Here is a 19,335-nt window from a genome sequence, read left to right on the forward strand (position 1 = left end):
AATGAGATTTACAGAAAGGGGGTTGAATGTAAATCTCAAAACTTTTTCAAGTTTTGAGCAGTTTCTAAGGCTAAGTGTTTTTGAGAACAAGTGTGTGAATTGCTTGAAGCTAATACAGACAGATATATATTCAAACAAAAATGTAAAGAACACAAAGAACTTAAAAACTTTTCTGGTGGATTTGTTGTTCCACCAGAGATGTGTTATTTCAGAAAATCTGTGATTCAAAGAATTAAATCACAGCTGCTTCCTAGTACAAACTAGATGATTTTCTCTCTGGATATTTCTAAACAGCTCAGGAAAATTCTTATCTAATTACTAGCTGCTACTTGGTTTATATATCACCAAGTTTACAAGTGAAGACAAAACTGTAAAATACAATTAAAAAGGCTCTTCACATGTTTCTTCTTCATTTCTCTATCCAATGCAATCTAGGATAATCTGTGAATCTTTGAATACTTCCTTGTTTGCACCAGAATGGAAATGCTGCATTTTCTTGATTCCTCCAAGAGGCTTCCACATTCCAGTTTGTCTCTGTCAATCCATGTGCCTCTGTCAACTTATAAATTGTCAATATCAACTGCTAATGAACTAAGCATCCGTTGAAGCTTTCATCCGTTGATGCCTTATCCGTTGAGGCTTTATCCGTTGAAACTTTATCCGTTGATGCATTATCAGTTGAAGTCTTTATCCGTTGAAGCACTTATCCGTTGATGGATATTATCCGTTGAAGCATTAGAGACATTCGTTGAAGCTTTGTTTCTTATCCGTCGAAGGTCTTCAATATCAGTTGATACTTCTTCACTTATACAAAATTACAAAGCATGAAATATTTACAATTAGCCCTCCTATTTGCATATCCACTAGTAGTCAACATGACTGATACTTTCCTACAACATCTAAGAATTACAACTTGAATCCAGAGAATGAAATGTGCTACAATACTAAACTTATTGCTAAGTAAAGCTACTCCTTCAACGGATAGCCAATATGGTCTTATCCGTTGAGGCTACAAACATTAGATTTCTACTTAAGTGTTTTGTTTAACTTATCATCAAACTAATACACATATTCTTAACACTATGACAACTCTGTCAATGACCAAACAGTTGCCTACCCAAGCTACCAAACCTACAATTATTTCAAAATCCAAATCAAAGAAAGCCCCCTCTAGTATCTCTCAAAAGATGCCAGTTGCAAAATCCACTAAAGCCAAAGAGGGGAGTGTGAAGGAGGGTAAGTTAGGTGAGGGAATGGGTGAACATAAAAGAAACCCCAAGAATAAGGTTGGAGAGTTGAGTGGATCCCAGCCTAGCCACACTGCAGTTTCCCAACAAACTGATGTGCTTAAAAAGGATAAAATCTCATTTCTAACTGCATCCTCCCAAAAGGATGTAGCTATTGAACAAAGTTCTCAACCAAGAGCACATGCCAAGAGGGTTAGGGACACAAGCTCACCCCAAACTTATGCCAGAAAGAAGAAATCAAAAACCCTTGGGGATGCACAGGGTACACACAGTGCAAACTGGTGCAACAGACACAATCACTGCACCTTCACAAATTCAGTTTGATGTGGCTCCAATAAATGTGGAGTCACATCCAAAATCTCTAGTTATAGAAGCACCTCAAACACCAAACTCACCAATAAATTCTCTGGATGTGGATATGATAAACACATCAATTCCTGATTCCCCTTCTTTAACTCTGTTGGGGAAGCCAAAATCTAGTGCAAGTGAGCATCATCTTTTAGATGATTTGTTGGCTAACTTGCCAATTCTTTCAGGAACTGTTGTATCATCTGTGCCCAAAATATCTTCAATCAACACAGAGTCAACAATAGTTTCTATTCCCAACTCATTCATTTCTACTCTCTCGACGAATATTTTGAGTGAGAGTCTGGGTTGCTCCCAGGAAAAAGGAGAGGAAATGAGGGAAACTATACAATCCATTTCTTCAGAATTGGAAAAAGAGAGTGAGAGGAGTCCCACCTTAGTAGGTGAAGGTGAGGGTGTGAGGGTGGGGAGCCAGGGTGAGACCCTGATGCAACAAAAGAGAGAAAATGATAGAAATGCAGGTATTGGAGCAATAAGGATGGATGTCATTGCTAGTGAGTCAATGAATGTCTAGGATGCAGATATGGAAGGACTATCTCAGCATCCTAAAGCTGTTATAGATTCCACTTCCCTTGATGCTGAGGCATTTACTCACCCTGTTCCAGCTTATCAACTTCTAGCTGAACAGGGCAATGACAATGCAGAAATGATGCTGAATTTGGTGCATACCACACAGTCTATGATGAGAGCTAAGGATGTCATCACAGCTTTGCCTTCTACAGCTGGTGATGTGGACTATGTGACTGGTGGTTCAGCTGATTTCTTTGGTGATGGGAGTGGGGATAGTGAAGATGAAGCAATGGACATAGGGGGAGAAGTAGGCTTAAGTTCAAGATCAGGTATGCCATCATGGGCATTCTCAAAGCACTGTGATGAACATTACTTCAAGACAACCCTGATCCAGCTAATCAATCAGACAAATACTACTCTTCAAACCACTACTAATGCCAGCACCAAGAAGCTCCTTCAGGCACATCTAGCCTCCCTGCAACTTCAACAAATCCAGGGCTTCCAGCATGCTAGGGATGTAAACACCATGAAGGGTGATATTGAGGAGATGAAGAAGGCCATTTCAGAAAAGATAGATTCTAAACTTCCAGAAGCTACAATGCTTAAAATCAAGAGGCAATTAAGGAAAAATTCTGATCTGTCAACCAAGATAGATGCCTTGGACACAAGAATGTCAGCCATGGAAGCATCTTTAACTGCCATTCATCTTCATCAAGCTCAACAGACAAATTTACTACAAAAACCGGTGGCTGCTCAAACTCCCTCCTCATCTCAACTTGATGATAACAAAAAGGGGAGAAAGGACCAACTGATGGGGAGAGGCTTCAAATTAAAATCAGTAAAGTAATTGTGCCTTCAATTACTATCTCAAAGCCATCAGTTACAGATAGTATAGATCTGATCAATGCAGCAGCATCCAACATAAGAGCAGCTGATAAGGAAAAGTTGAGTTTAGTCAACTGGGAGAAGATTGATGAGGAAATACAGAAGAAGTTTGAACTTGTAAAGGAGCCAGTTAAGTCAGCCATCCATCACTCTCAAGTCAAGCAAATTAGTGTAAATGAGATGAGCATGAACTATCTGGAAAGAGGACAACCTTCCTGCATCAAATCTCCAAAGGTTGAAACAATTCTGAAACCAAGGGTAAACTACTCAAAATCATCATTGAAGAACCCTTTGAATACTGTGTATGAGACACCTAAGCATGATGAGAATAAGCTTCTATCAAGATCAATTGTTTTCTACAAAGATCCAGCTGATTCAGCTTCAAAAAGAAGAATTGCCAAAATTTTCAGGAATGGGAAAGAAATTTGTGTGGTGGCTGGACATCCTCAATTTGCTCAAGCAAAGAGAGAAGAAAAGGCTAGATTGAAGCAGGAAAAGAAGCAAACTGCTCTGGATGCTAAAAAGACTAAACAAAAGAACAAGCAAATTGCTATCTTGGCCAAGCTACATGCTGTAAATTCATCACAACAAATTCTTGTTCAGACATCTGAAATTACTGAATCAAAGAAGCATGTTGAACAACAGAAGAAATCTCCAAGAATCAAGGAATTGGCTAAAAGAACTAAAAGGAAACTGGATATTGTTGACAAGGAATTGGAAGATCAATTTCCTAAGGAATCCACACCATCTACAACTCAAGCATCAAAGCCCTCTGTGGTATTTGAAGATATCAGGGTGGTGGATCCCTACAGGAATATTCATGGTGAACCTATTGTGCCCAAGGATGAGGCAATAGAATGGGAGAACATACCAATTCCTGACTTCAATCTACCGATCCTTAACAAGCCAAAGTGAATAAAGTCAAGAGCAGTCAAGAAAGTGAAGCTGTCACCTCTCAAATCCAAATCTGTAGTCAAAGCTCAGTCCAAAATCAATAGGGGAGATTATATGTACTTGTGTGACATCAAGGAATTTTCTGATCTAAACCTCTATCTAGATGAACCAGATGAAGTGAGAGGAATTGATGCATACAGAAACCTACCTGAAAGGTTAGTGTTCAAGTACAAAGGAGGAAAGGAGATTTAGTGGCCACTTCATAGGATCCTTCAAGAAAGCCAAGTTCATCTGATTAAAGTTTATTCATCCTTCAAGAAGAATTTTGGGTTCAATATTACTGCAAGAAGATTGGTACTGAAGAAGATTGAAGAGCTAAGGAGTGTTAGAGCTAAAGATGCACTTCGAATGACTATAATTATCCCTTACGCAGGGAGAAGAGTGCATCTAAGGCCCTACTGGCTGATGGAGTTCACGGATGACAAAGGTGTGAGAAGATTTTTCAGATTAGAAGACCAATTGAGCATCTCCAGCAATGAGACTCTTTTGGAAATGCAAGGAAAGCTAAATCTCTCAGAATCTGATGAATTGGAATTCCACAGGCAGCTCCAAAATCAGATTGAGAAAAACAACAGAAAGCTTGGAAAGAGATCTAGACCTTCAAGGAACTAGATAAATCTGCTCAGGCTAGATGAGCATCTTGAAAATGACTGTAAGCAAAACTTTATACAATTTTTGTTAATTGAAGCACTTTTCAGTAATATCTACTTTCTTTTAAAGTTGTATTTTTAGGGTGTTTTGTTATCATCAAGTATCTCTTAATTTATGGCTATAATTCCAGTAGACATAAATTGGGGGAGATTGTTGTGTATATGTTGTGTACTTGATGATTTCATGAACAAAACACCTTGGTAGATTTTACTTATTGAAATAATGTAGCACTCGACGGATAAGACTTTTAGTCCCGACGGATGACTCATTATAGTCCCGACGGATGATGACTTAACATCCGTCGAGTGAGTAGCTTGTGTAACAATAAGTCTGTAGCACATTTCTGCATAAACATTCTTTAGAATCTATGGTAGTATTTGAGTCATGATTGACTTTAACTATATATGCAGAATAGGTTGATTAATTGTATATATTGTAATTCTGTATAAGTGAAATGAAGTCAAGTGCCTGATTGCTACCTGACGGATAAACAACAATGCACTCAATGGATGATTAACAACTCGACGGATGATCATTAACTCGATGGATGATCATGAACCCGACGGATAAAGAATTTAAACATCTGTTGATAGTGACAACACAGTCACATGCGTCGAGTGGATGCAAATGGAATGTGGTAGCCTATTCAACTGGGTTTTTGAGAAAAAAGAAACATTGTCATTTCCATGCTATGAAGAAGATATTCAAAGATGCTGGAATAGAGTAATGAAGTAGCATTGTAATAGACTAGATAGTTTTTATTTTATTATCTTGTCTTATTACTTTGTAATCTTGGTGATATATAAATCAAGAAGTAGCAACTAAGAAACTATCTAAGCAACAAAGCAGAGAAACATTTATAAGCAGAATTCTTAGCATTTCTCTATAGTCTTAGTTGTTCAATTGTTGTAAGCAGCTGTGAGTATTTCGCACACAGGGTTCTCTCGATATATAATATATATATCTCTGGTGGAATCATTCAAATCCACCAGAAAGTTTTTAAAGATTCTTGTTTTTAATTACTTGTGGTTTGATTCATTTAAGTAACTATTCCGCATTGTGCTAATCATTCACACTTATATATATATTCGAGTTAGAACATCTTTATTTCAAGAAAAAGTTTCAAGAATTCCATTCAACCCCCCTTCTGTAATTCTTGTCATATTGTCAAGGGACTAACACAAGTGCAGTTATTGATAAGATTCATCACATTGAAGTAGATTTCTCTTTATAATTCGATAATTTTTTATGATAAGATGTTAGAGATTGGATATTTTACAGGAGATTCAAGTATTTTGGAGAAGTCACTGAATCCTGGATTAAATAGCATAGGAGTTCAAGTGCCTGATAGTAACTTTATTAGGTTAATTGCTCGGGGTTCTGGTAGTGCACTGGCACTGACAAGCGCAAATCTTAGTGGGAAGCCCAACAGTGTAAACATAAAAGATTTCGAGAACCCTTGGGAACATTGTGCATACATATATGATGGCGGGGTGCTTCCATCTGGGAGTGCTGGTTCAATAGTAGTGGACCTTACAAGCATAGGAAAGTACAAGATTTTGAGGCCCGGAAGGTAAGCATTTCTGCTGTTAATAATATTTACTAACATAAAAGGGTATATTAAAATTTGAGCTTATACACCATCGTGGATGCATGATTAGATGGTGTAGAGTTTACGAAGACATTTCCTTTATTAAATAATTCAGTGAGTAGTCTTTATTTTGAACATTTATGATTGCAATTATAAGTAAAGAACTTAACATATTATAGGAATATCTTAGGGCCTGTTTAGATAGAGGGTTGGGGAGGGGTTGAGTTGAGCTAGGTTGGGTTGAACCTTTATCTTGTTTGTATAAAATGGTTGCATAAAGAAGGATTTGACCTTTACCCTATTTGGATGAAGGGTTTGGGTAGTTAATTTTTTTGGGAAAAAATGAAAATTAGAAAAATAACAAAGGAAAAATGAAATTTCAATATTTTTTTTAAAATTTTCAAAAAGTTTAAACAAATATTCAAAATTGTTGTATTTTGATTCTCAAATATCATGTATCATCGAATTCACCTAAAAAGCTAATTTCAAGATTCAAATTCGTGCAAATACAAAAGTGCTATTAAATTTGACAAAAAAAATTACAGAACTTGATAAACCTCCTGGCATAAAGACTATTTTTCAGAATAAAATCATTAATTTGCAAAAGTATCGGGTTCTTTCTTTCTTGAACCTCACAATGCTGGGATGCTTTACTGATCAGTGGTTGATTTCTCTCTGAACATTCTCAACAATCTGCAAAAAGTAACATTGATTTAATAAAATGATAACAATAATTGCTCAACGTGAAAAGAAAAGAAGTCACAATTATCGGAATTAGGAAAAAAATCAGATTGCAAGAATGCAGTAACATATAAAAGATAGGGTATCAATGGGGTGTCTGAATTAAGTTGCAGAATTGCATTTCACAGTTTTATAGAAGTCTGTTAGATGTGCTTTAGAAAAAAACAAAAAATGTATCAAGGTGTAAGCCAGGCCCAATATGTGGAAAAACTTACACATTGCTGAAGAGATATGCTTTACAATGCCTGCAGTGCAATGACTGGATAAAAAAAAGTAGAAGGAAACACTATCAACAAATTACATCTTTGCCATCTTAGTGTTGGAAAATTTGAAGGTACAAACAAAAAACAAAAGCAAGGTATAAACCGAGGACAAAGGCTATCGAAACATTTTATAACTATATAAATGTCAACTTATGAACTAGTAGTGAATCCTGCCAGTAATTGGAAAATATTTAGTCTTTGCTGGGAATTGCTGGCTGCCTATTTCAATATGCTGACATCAATTTTCAAGCACATTAACCAATGTTCATATTGCAAAGATAAATTTTTTACACAATCCTATTTTATAATTTGTGCAAAAGCAAGTACGATCCTTTCTTAGCAACAACTAGAGGTGGCCACACGATCGTGCCGTGCGTGTCGTGCCGAATTTTCGGTGAGCCGGTTCATTTAGCTATGAACTCGTGAACAGCCCGTATGATAGGACGAGCCGTGCCGGGTTCGGGCCGGTTCGACAGACGACAGTTCGTGGACGGCCCGCGATTCACACGAGTTAGACGAATTTGGCGGTTTACCCGAGTTGCAGGCGGATGAGGGGAGACGACGAGCCGGGCTGCCGAGTTTGGCGAGCCGAATTACACTGAACACTGTAATTTTTTTTAATGGGATGCAACTTGATTATTTAGTTGATTGACAGATGACATTTGACAGAGGTAAGTTGTAATAATATAAATTACTATTATTAGCTACAGGCTACAGCTACACAGACACAGTACACACGGATTAATTTAAATTGTATGTGTGAACAGAGGAAATTTCCATACTTTATCTTCCATTTTGAATTGATAAAACCAAGACAAGCACACTACACTTACTTTGTTACGTTTGATTTGAAGAACAACTCCAAAATAGATTAATAGATTTGAAGCGCGTGCCACTAACGCGCAGGCCATGCTGAATAATTCGCCAACTCGCGGGCCGAGCCGAACGGTTTCTCATTTGTTTATTCGCAGGCGGTTAGAAGGGCCGGTTCTCGTCCGGTTCCGATTCCGGGCCGGTTCCGGTTCCGGGCCGGTTCCGGTTTTACAATTTCCAGTTCGTGTTCGGCTCATCTTAATACACGATTTGTGCCGAATAATGAACTGGCACGTGACAAGGCGAGTTAGACGAATTTTTGGCGAGCCGAATCTCGATCGTGCCGAGCCAAACCGTTCGTTTGGCCACCTCTAGCAACAACTGAGAGTAATTTCATAAACCATAAACGCCAAACAAAAGAAAACTCAAAACCTAGATTAGACCATTAGAGTCTGTGTTTTTTTCCATTAGGGTCTTACTTATTAATCCTGCACTGACATAAAACACTATTTTCTTGAGTTATCACACCTGAATGATATATAAAAATCATATGATCAATTTTATTATTATATATATTCTTTCTCCCGTTAACCATGAATTTGTTATTACCCCCGTCTCTTGTATTATAATTTGTGTTGTTGTGTCACTCGATTAACAATCTCATATTTTTTTTAAAACCCAACTCAGCCCAGCCCTACCCCTGCAACCCCCAAACCAAACAGGCCGTGAGAGTTCAAGTGAGTATTATAATAGTTCTTAAAGTGGGTATGAACCACGTCAATTCGAAGAAAATCTAGGATTAGCGGTACTGTAATTATAATGGTTAAAATTCCAGAGTGTGTTGAATTGTTATATATGTATGTCTTGTTCATTTTATGGCCTGCTATCTGAAAATAGTACATGGTAGTAGGGCTCTGCTATTATGTTGCTTGAGTTATTTGCTAAAAAATATTTTTGGCTAATTGCTCTTCGTAAGATCTTTATAACTAAATTTGATGATTGAATGAAATGTAATTATCTCTTCTCTGACCATGCAGGTCAGTATTTACTATCCAATCCTAAATTATTTAACCTTTTCGTACTTATATTTCTTTTTTGCATTGGGTCCATAATAATTTCAAAGTTAACAGACTACGTGTCTAAATTATGATCATGCATTATTCCTCCAGTCCCATCTGAAGTTGACATGCTCTTTGTAGTTATCAAACACCATCAAATATTTTAATGGGGTGTATTCAATTGGGATTTTGAAGGATTTTTATGGATTTTAGAAATCACGGGGTATTCAATTTGGATTTGAAATAATCCTTTAAAATCTGAAAGTATTCAACAAGGATTGGAAAAAATCTTTTAAAATCTGAGTGTATTCAATTTAGATTTAAAAAAATCAATCAAAATTTGGTGGTATTCAATTTGAATTTTAAAAAATCCATTAAAATCTGATGGTATTCAAAATTCCATGAATTTTCTTTTATTTAAAAAAGTTGTGGATTTTGATGGATTTGCTAGTACATTTTTAATATCTTGAAATCTCTTCAAAATACATGAGATTTTGATGAATTTCTAAAAAATTTCACAAAATCTGCAAAACTCTATAAGATTTTGGATCAACTTCATGAAAATCCACGAATAATTAAAATGAACGAAAATCTTTTAAAATCTGAAATGAATACACCAGTACAATGGAGTAGAATTTGGTTAATGAAACATCTACGGAAGCTACTTCCGTTGACTTCTATTATTATCACTTTCTTATCCATCATCTTTCCAAGTATTTCTGATATATCGTGTTTGTATTGACAGTGCTGCAGTAGAAACCATCGAAGTCTTGCAGAAACACTCCCTGATAGAGGACAAAGTTGCTTCCTAGTTAAAGAATTGGCGTTGTTACTGAACAACGATATGTCTTAACTACTGGGTTTTCGACTGATCTTCCAACCAGGCCGGAATTGTTACTAACTTTTGAAACTTGTAGCTTAATTTATTATATTTAAATCATCATTTTTCGGTTGTTAGATATATAATTTGTTTAAATTTTGTGAACATCATCATTGAGCCACAATTTTAATATGTATCTTTTTATGGGCTAAAATTCTTGTAACCTTGAAATGAATATCGCACAATTGATGTGTACAAAGTTCTGGTAGATTTTCTACGAGATGTATTTGCCTTGTTTGTGGAAGTGTAGCCTGTTTTCTTAAAATCGAGTTCAATACACCGTTGACGCGGTTAAGTGATTCTAAAGGGCAATATTGATAGAATTAGAGATAATGTAGCATCATCCAGATCATCGGAACTCACTTCACTTCCTCAAGAGGCAATATATGGGGAGAACAAACCTAGCACTTCTTCAGTTGCATGCCCTATAACATGCTGCCTATGGTCAGCTGCCTATGGTCACTGACATTGATGCCAGAAAAGAATGCACAAGGATAACTTGTATCAAAAATTTTCACTAAAGTATATTTTTATGATAAACATCCGTTAAATGGTCAAAACTAGGGGTGAGCAAAACCGAACCGGAACCGAAAAACCGAACCGAACCGTTTAATTTCGGTTCGGTTCAGTCCGAAATTTTTAAAAAATTAGTCGGTTCGGTTTTTTTGGTCCAAACCGAAATTAAGTTTGGTTCAGTTCGGTTCTTTTTCAAAATAATTCGGGTAGAACCGAACCGACTGAATTAGACATATTATATATATATATTATAATATCTTAAAAATACATAATAAATTAAGAATATTATTAAATTGCTAAAAATGATCGAAGTCGCTGAATAATCTCTATTCTCAAATCTATACAACAACGTACCACAACCGAGTTGTAGAGAAAATTTAAATATATTTAAAAATTCTATGTTCAATACTATTTCCAATAATACTGCACTAAACTTGTAATGATTATGAAATTATGCTTGGTTTAAATTTTTAAATTATTTCTTTTTTATGTTGTTTGTAAAATTACTGAAGTTTTGATAATTCATGATTTAGTAATGGATGCATATTTTTGTTTTTTTATTTAACTTACATATTGCATATAATTAATAATATTTTTTTAAACAAATTTGGTTCTTAAGGACGAACCGAACCGACCGAATTATTACGGTTCGGTTCTGGTTCGGTCCATAATACAAATTTGGTCGGTTCGGCTCCAAAAAAGCAAAATTTTGGTTTTTGGTCTTTTCGGTTCGGTTCGGTTTTGGACCGAACCACCCGAATGCTCAGCCATAATCAAAACAAATCGATGAAACTAAATTCATAACAAATTTTGGCTATCAATGCATCCGAAAGAAACAATACTGGGCAGTGTTATGAAACTTGTTGAAGAACATTATTAGGAAAATATCATAACGTAATTATGAATTACTAACCCTTGACCCTTAAATATATGGATCATGTTAAACTGGTTGCCATGAAATCCTTATCTAACCCATTATTTTAAATACGTCTAATCTATATTTTAAGGTTCCGGATTGAATCATATTTTTTACCTTTTCGAAAAAAAATGTGAATTGAAAGTTCTCTATTCCGCTATAATTTTTCGTGATATATTTTTTTTTTACGAAAAAAACTTTTTCTTTCCACTGAAAATTATAGTTAAATGGTAAAAAAAATAATCAATCTGAACCATTATAATATAAATCCAACCCGGACATATTATATAACCGATAACTAACGAGTAACACCCGATTTGTCAAACAGGACCAAGACCCTAAATATAAATCGGTGGTTTTTTTTACTAGTTTCCCACATTAAAAAGAAAGGATCCTGAGTGATCCAACGGCTCAAATCTCATACAAAATAATCCAACGATCCATATAACTTCATTTCGCTCTCTCTTGAACCCTTAATAATTTGGATTATCCTCGGGGTTTAGGCTGAGGGTTTTTCAGCAAATCCAAAAGGTACTATCCTCAAATCTCTCCGTTTCACACTTGATATGGTATATTTAATGCTGCTTGTTGGAATTGAAGAAATCGGAATTATTCTGTTGAGGTACTGATTTACGATTTATCGGACGATTTTTAAATAATCGGTTGATTTATCGGCGATTTATCGGGAATCGGTCAAATCAGATCAATATTTTTGACCGATTTTTGAGCGATTTATCGGCGATTTTTGAAAAATCGGCAGATTTCTATAACAGAGGAATTGAATCTTAATTGTTCTTGTTTCTGCTAATCATTTTGGTTATCTGAGTTTATAGGCCTTGAGTTTTTATGCTATTATTATGTTATTTTAATCTATCAAGTAGTTTTTGTTAAGCATAAGGGAAAGGGAAATGCGGATTCTCCCCATGACTCTATAACTCGTATAGTGCCTCCCCAAAAGTCCGGTTTCACCGGTGCTTGTGACAGGTTTTATTATGGTGTCAAGGGGAAATGTAATGTTAGATTGTTAGTCTTGTTGAGTTGTGTTCTTTGATATGCAAGTGGTCTTATAGTTGATATAGATAGTAGGAGATGTGACAAGCACCGGTATATGTTATGTGTCGATAAGAGCTGACAGCTGAGATGTCGTTACTTGCAAACTATTTTACTAATAATATCTAATTATCTGTTAACAGAAATGGTTATTCCTCCTCGACTGAAGCCTGGCAGAATCACAAATTTTCTGAAGCCATATGTCCTGCGAATGCATTTATCAAACAAGAATGCAAGTGCCCAAGTAGTCCACACTCCAACAGCGTCAGTAGCATTCTCTGCAAGCTCACAAGAGAAAGCCTTGTTTGTGGTCAACGTTGGAAAATACTCGGGATTTTGCTGCTGCTGCTGCCAAAATAGGCAACATCTTGGGGAAACAGCTGATGCTCAATAATATTCCTGCAGTCACTGTTTTCTATAAGAAAGATCAGAGTCCCATGGCAAGGTAAAAGCTGTAGTTGATTCTCTAAGAGCAGCTGGTGTCAAACTAATTTGACACACCGATATCAGAATTATCACTATTTGCTTGCTTAAAGTTGCGCTCATTCAGTGAATGGAGACTGTTGTATTTGCTTTCATGATTTAGATTGTAACAGAATTCAATTCAATGTGGATATCAAAAGGATGTAACTTTTGTTTTCGATTCTACAAGGATGTTCATCATTTATTTTTGTTTTCAGAGCGGTTTTCGTTTTTCTTAACGTCTCCATGATCAAATATTAAAAATTGAATTGAAGACCTTGTATGTTCACTTGACACCTGACTTTGATTTTGGAGACTGCCCGGGCAAACGTATTATCCGAAAGCATGAAACTCTACAAACATGTCAACTGAAAACATAAAACTCTCTCAAGTTTGTATAATCTCATGGTCTTATAAGAGGCAAATGTTTGGATAATGTGAAGAGCTCAAGTGGAAGTTTTTGTAACACTTCCATCTGGCGTACACATAAAAATGAATACACCACCTAAATGAGGCTGAATAGTGATTAAAAAAATCTATTTATCAATTATTAATCAACACCTTAATTTCATAAATTTGAAAAGTAATATATATTGACTATAAGACATAAATTAGTACTATTATTCTATTTATTTTTTTTAAAATAATTTTTTTCGAATAACGAAAAATCTCTATATTTTATAATTAATAAATATATTTTCCTGTCCTTGCTACGATATTAATTTACATAGATTTGACTATACAAGGCATGTGAAGGTAAAAATTAAAATAGTTACCGGGAACAATTTAGTAACAGAGATAGCAGTTGGGCCGCTAGCATCTGAAACTTGCTACTTAAATTTAGGGCCCAGCCCAGAATGGATCCGAATTTAGCCCTACTCGAGCCAGCTTTTGCCTACACAACGTTACTCACCTGAGCTATTCAATTTATACTCACCTTCTCCGTTCTGCACACAACTTTCAATCACCTATACGTACATTTATATATACAGCGAGATTCAGAGAGAGTGAGAGAAAGAGAGAGAGGGAGAGAGAGAGAGAGGAGGATGAAGATAGAAGAGGTACAATCTACAACAAAGAAGCAAAGAATTGCTACTCATACTCACATCAAAGGCCTTGGACTTGAGGTATACATATACAAAAAAATTATTCTTTTAATTCACGGTTCCTTTATATATATCTCTTTGTTTTGGTTATTTTATTTGGCTTTTGTAAGTTTTAGTATTTTAGGCCAGTTATTAACACTAGGGTTTAGGGTTTTGGCACTTGGTTAAAAAAATAGCTTGTTTGAATGGAAGTCTCAGTTTTTCGACAAATATCACTGATAATAATTGGGACAATGGTTAGATACTAGAGTATGACTAGGTGAAAATGATTAAAAGGTCCCGATTGCATCTTAAATTTTAGGCAGGGAAATTATTGTGAAGTATAACAACCCAATGCTTATATAGTACAATTAAAAGGTCCCCAATTGCATATTAAATTTTAGGGCAGGGAAATGATTGTTAAGTATAGCAAGCCGGGTTATTAAAATGTCTGTGCCCAATTTTACCCCGACAAGTGGAAATTGGAATGGCTGTTTTTATGAAGACTGTTTGGCTTGTGTACACATATCTTGGGAGATGATGCAAATATTTGTAGAGTTTTCGGGTTTTGCTTTTCCGTCTTCTTTTTTTCTTGGTAAACTGCAAAAGGTTGTTGCAATAGAAAATAAAGTGTTTGGTGTGGATTATGATGGTTCTGTACATAATTATCTTTAGATAGAAGATAAGCATAAGGAAATGTCTTGGATTGGAGAAGTGGAAGGCCATATTTTGGAATTTCATACATGTTTTTGTTAGAATATTAAGATCCAATTGGGCCTTCCTCTAACACCTTAAGGTTTATATGAGCTAGTTACCTAACATTTTTTAAATTTTGATACTATAAAATTTGCTTTGCAGTTATAATAATTTGTAACACTTCTTATGCTTATATCTCTGGCCTTATATAGTTGCCAAATTTTATTTTGCCTGAACCGTTCATGCATATCAGGCAGACATTTTAGTATGTATGTCAAATACTCAAATTATGAAAAAAATGTAGAGGTCCTTCTGCTTAAATTTACCTCAATAGTTCTTAAGTTGTAAACACCTTTGTTGTTGCTTTAAATCTCAACTTTATTATTGAGAAAGGAGAAGGTAACATTAGGTTGAAGCACTTCGGTCACTTTTCATTTGGAGCTTGTATAACCGGCTATATATATATATATATATATATTTAAATACCACACTATTAATCGAATCTGTTGACTCGATCTTATATGATTTTTTTTGGCTGATTGATGATATAAAGTGTGGCTGATTGATGATGAATTTGTTTGTGTTTGTAACTTTTTTATTTACATGTCTCTTTTTCTAGACAAATGGAGCGGCAATACCTTTGGCTGCTGGCTTTGTCGGCCAGTCTGCAGCAAGAGAAGCTTCAGGCCTTGTAGTTGATATGATACGCCAAAAAAAGATTGCTGGTAGGGCTCTTCTCTTTGCTGGTCCACCTGGAACTGGAAAGACTGCCCTTGCACTCGGGATATCTCAGGAGCTAGGGAGCAAGGTAAGACATCATAGGGCGATTCACTTGTAATTTCTAGTTACACGTTTCAATTTTCAGCTCAACATCTTCAGTTTTCTTTACCATGTTGCTTTGTTAACACCTGAAATCTATTTTTCCTTCAGGATTTGAATCTAATTTTGAAATCTCTGGTCTAAATTAGTTTAAATTTTCACTTTCATTTGCATTTAAGACTTAAGAGACTTGCAATTTGTTGTTTGATTCTACGTCTATTGCTTGTTGGAATTTTGTCAAGAGTTAATTAAAGATGTGCGGAGGGATCCTTATGTGTTGAAATGATGTATTTACACTTACAGTACAAAGGGCAACACATTCATTTAACAAAAAAGAATGTAATATAGATTTCTTGAATGAATTGAGATAGCATATGTGTTGAAATGATATATTTACAATACAAAGGGTGACGCACTCCTTAAACAAAAAAGTATGTAGTATGGATTGCTTAAATGAATTGAGATGACTTGGAAAATGAAGTGTTGCATAGAAATTGATATGGTGTGAGTATTGACATTCGAACACTGGCTTGAAACAAAAGTTTTTCACTTGTGACTCTTAGGTTCCATTTTGTCCCATGGTTGGATCAGAAGTGTATTCATCAGAAGTAAAAAAAACTGAGGTTTTGATGGAAAATTTTAGACGTGCCATTGGTTTACGTATCAAGGAAAACAAGGAGGTCTACGAAGGAGAGGCAAGTTCTTTATCATGCTTTTTTTCTTTAGTTCTTAGATGTGATAAACGTTTTTTTATAATTCTTGTTGAGCATAACGTGATATTTTTCTGACATAATTTAGGTGACTGAACTTTCCCCAGAGGAGATGGAGAGCGTCACCGGTGGATATGGTAAAAGCATTAGTCATGTTATTATTGGGTTGAAAACTGTTAAGGGAACTAAACAACTGAAGCTGGATCCAACTATCTATGATGCTATAATCAAAGAAAAGGTAACATCATTTTTTATCTGTGAGGTCTTCATAAAGATGTATATATTTGATGATCTTACTATTTGTTATACGATTTGACATGGCTTCTGAATTTATTCAAGGATATGGCATGTCGATTGTTTAAAATATTTCCAAGTTATCTTGTAATGTTATCTTGATTAGTAGATTCAGTTTCGGCTCAATCATTTGTTAGCATTTGATGCATGATGATAACTGCAGGTAGCTGTTGGTGATGTTATATACATTGAAGCAAATAGTGGTGCAGTTAAAAGGGTAGGTAGGAGCGATGCATTTGCAACAGAATTTGACCTCGAGGCAGAAGAGTATGTTCCGCTGCCTAAAGGAGAGGTTCACAAAAAGAAGGAGATAGTTCAGGTTTGCTCATATAAATTCTGGGGTTTCTTTTATGATTCTAGTTGCGCACATGTATTCTCGATTTCTAGAATATAGCTCATGAATTTGGAACTGCCAGAAGAACAAAGCTACTAAACCTTTAATGTCGCAAATTACATTAGGACACAGAAATTTGTTCTTAAAACTATGAGCTTTCTTTTTCCCTTCTCATGTTTCCTGTTAAATCCAGGGAGTATCAGGTGCCACCTATGGTTATGATTTTGTAATAAATTATTGATGTATGATTATTTTAGGATGTTACACTACACGATCTGGATGCTGCAAATGCACGGCCTCAAGGCGGGCAAGATATATTGTCTCTGATGGGTCAAATGATGAAGCCTAGAAAAAATGAAATTACCGAGAAATTACGGCAAGAAATAAATAAGGTACCTTTTTGTCAATATTAAAAAATGTCATTAACTCATTATAAAAGAAGACAATATTTTAACCATAAAGTGTGTCCCTTGCAGGTTGTAAATAGGTATATTGATGAGGGTGTAGCAGAGCTTGTCCCTGGAGTCTTGTTTATTGATGAGGTTACTAGCTAATACTTTCCGTCCATATGATTTTCTCTTCTCTTCTCATGACTTGTATAAATTATACATATAATTTTCTTCACAGGTGCATATGCTTGATATGGAATGTTTTTCATACTTAAACCGTGCTTTGGAGAGCTCATTATCTCCAATAGTAATCTTTGCTACCAACAGAGGAATTTGCACAGTGAGGTAGGAAGCTTAAACACTAACTTGGGCTTCTGATGAGGAAAAAAGTTAATGTAATTGTATATTTTGTTTTCTCAAGAATATTGAATCCTACTTTAGTTTGTCTGTATCCACATCATTTGTTACCATACTAGGTGACCTAGAAAGCTATATAGTCATGGCTCCAACTTTAGAGTTGATCAAAGTTCTCTGATTTATATACACTCAACAAGTTCTTTACTGTGTTTATACTTTGGAAGTAGCCTACATCTCTTTTAGTGTGTATATCTTTTTCTTTTACATGGAATTTGTTCATTTTTCAGAGGAACTGATATGAGTAGCCCTCACGGTATACCAGTGGATTTGTTAGACCGGCTGGTGATTATACGGACAGAAACATATGATCCATCTGATATGATAAAGGTAAAAAGCTCTCGCTTCTTAGATTCTTTTTCTATGTTTGACCTGTCATAATCTCAAGTAAGTTAATGACGGACTAGCCTGACAAATGTATCCTTCGACTTGGCCAGATTCTTGCAATCCGTGCACAGGTGGAAGAACTGGTCATAGATGAAGAAAGTTTGGCTTACCTAGGAGAAATTGGACAAAAAGCATCATTAAGGTTTGCTTTGTTCTTCTTTGCTGTTATGGCTTTCTGGGTTCGCCCATTTCTGGGACTACTCTGATAAATGGTTGCTCTATGCAGACACGCTGTGCAGTTGTTATCCCCTGCTAGTGTTGTAGCAAAAATGAACGGCAGAGACAGTATTTGCAAGGTACAATGCATTTCATGCTTTTTTATTGTTGGTGAAAGCTATTATTGTACTTTATCCAATAAGTCTATTCCTCACTTGTATATGTCATACAATTTTCGCAGGCAGACCTTGAGGAAGTGTGTAGTCTATACCTAGATGCCAAGTCCTCAGCAAGACTTCTTCAGGAGCAGCAGGATAGATACATTTCTTGAGTAAAATGTTTGCAATCGATTGTATTGTTTGTTAATCCCCATGTTTGCAACTTATACATTTCCATGCTTTTAACATGAACACTAATGTTCACTAAATTAAGTATTTATTCTCTGGAAAGCCATTCTTTCTGCAGCCGCTGCCAACAAGTCTCTTCTACCATTTTGGTTATGGATGAACTGCTACCCTTGCATTGAAACTTTCTAAGATGTAGTTTTTTCTTTTGGTGTTCATTTTTAAACCTATTTAATTCTTGTGAATCAGTCGATTTCTTTCTTGCTAAATGGAATGTATCACTTCCTAACAGTGCAATCGTTTGTCATCAGTTATTGCTTTACATGCAACAAACAGATGATCCGTTTTTTTTTTCCTTTTTAAAAATTCAGAGAAAATAATAAGAATTTCATGAAGAGGCCGGAAGGAAAGTAAATTTTTTTTTTTTTTATTTTTTTAAAATGAATTTTTGAGTAAAAAGTTAAAATAAATCTTTATGTACAATAGTCGAGGAGTGAGCAAAATATTTGTTTCATTTTACCACGCAAACAGAAGCTTAGAATTAAAAAATAAAGATTCCTGGATTTCTCAAGGAAATGGTGCTAAAGAGTAGTATATAGAGTAGGGGGGCAGTACAAGTATGACAATTGACAAAATGAACTTCAACATGTAACATATTTGGTATTTCTCATCTTGTCATAATACTCTCAATGGTAAGTTGTTGACTAAATGAAACTATTAGCAGCATTTATACGACCACATAAAACATTAATCATTTGTTTTTTCTTTTGACCCTCACGTTTCTTTTTGAAAGTGGACTCTATA

At 35.4% G+C, this 19,335-nt stretch overlaps 1 protein-coding gene and 2 pseudogenes across 1 annotated transcript; all 3 read left to right on the forward strand.

Moving 5' to 3' along the window:
• Positions 1-5,869: 5,869 nt before the first annotated feature.
• LOC141703686 (uncharacterized) lies at positions 5,870-6,190 on the forward strand (annotated as a pseudogene).
• Positions 6,191-11,708: 5,518 nt separating this feature from the next.
• On the forward strand, positions 11,709-13,092 carry LOC141703688 (uncharacterized; annotated as a pseudogene).
• Positions 13,093-13,799: 707 nt separating this feature from the next.
• Positions 13,800-18,800, forward strand: LOC141703689 (ruvB-like protein 1). Its single transcript, XM_074507130.1, has 12 exons — positions 13,800-14,030; positions 15,304-15,492; positions 16,067-16,198; positions 16,302-16,451; positions 16,671-16,826; positions 17,099-17,233; positions 17,318-17,383; positions 17,469-17,575; positions 17,875-17,974; positions 18,082-18,173; positions 18,258-18,327; positions 18,429-18,800. The coding sequence occupies exons 1-12, from the start codon at positions 13,950-13,952 to the stop codon at positions 18,516-18,518; spliced, it is 1,368 nt and encodes a 455-aa protein (XP_074363231.1). The 5' UTR covers positions 13,800-13,949; the 3' UTR covers positions 18,519-18,800.
• Positions 18,801-19,335: the final 535 nt, after the last annotated feature.

The sequence above is a fragment of the Apium graveolens genome, unplaced genomic scaffold, assembly GCF_009905375.1.
Source record: "Apium graveolens cultivar Ventura unplaced genomic scaffold, ASM990537v1 ctg6989, whole genome shotgun sequence".
Lineage (NCBI taxonomy): Eukaryota > Viridiplantae > Streptophyta > Magnoliopsida > Apiales > Apiaceae > Apium > Apium graveolens.

What these genes read in the sequence shown, in the direction of transcription:
- LOC141703689 (XM_074507130.1), top strand. Translation starts at nt 13,950, where the DNA reads ATGAAGATAGAAGAGGTACAATCTACAACAAAGAAGCAAAGAATTGCT. An exon ending in AAAAGAAGGAGATAGTTCAG is followed by an intron (nt 16,827 to 17,098) that starts GTTTGCTCATAT and finishes TGATTATTTTAG; the next exon opens with GATGTTACACTACACGATCT. An exon ending in AGAGGAATTTGCACAGTGAG is followed by an intron (nt 17,576 to 17,874) that starts GTAGGAAGCTTA and finishes TTCATTTTTCAG; the next exon opens with AGGAACTGATATGAGTAGCC.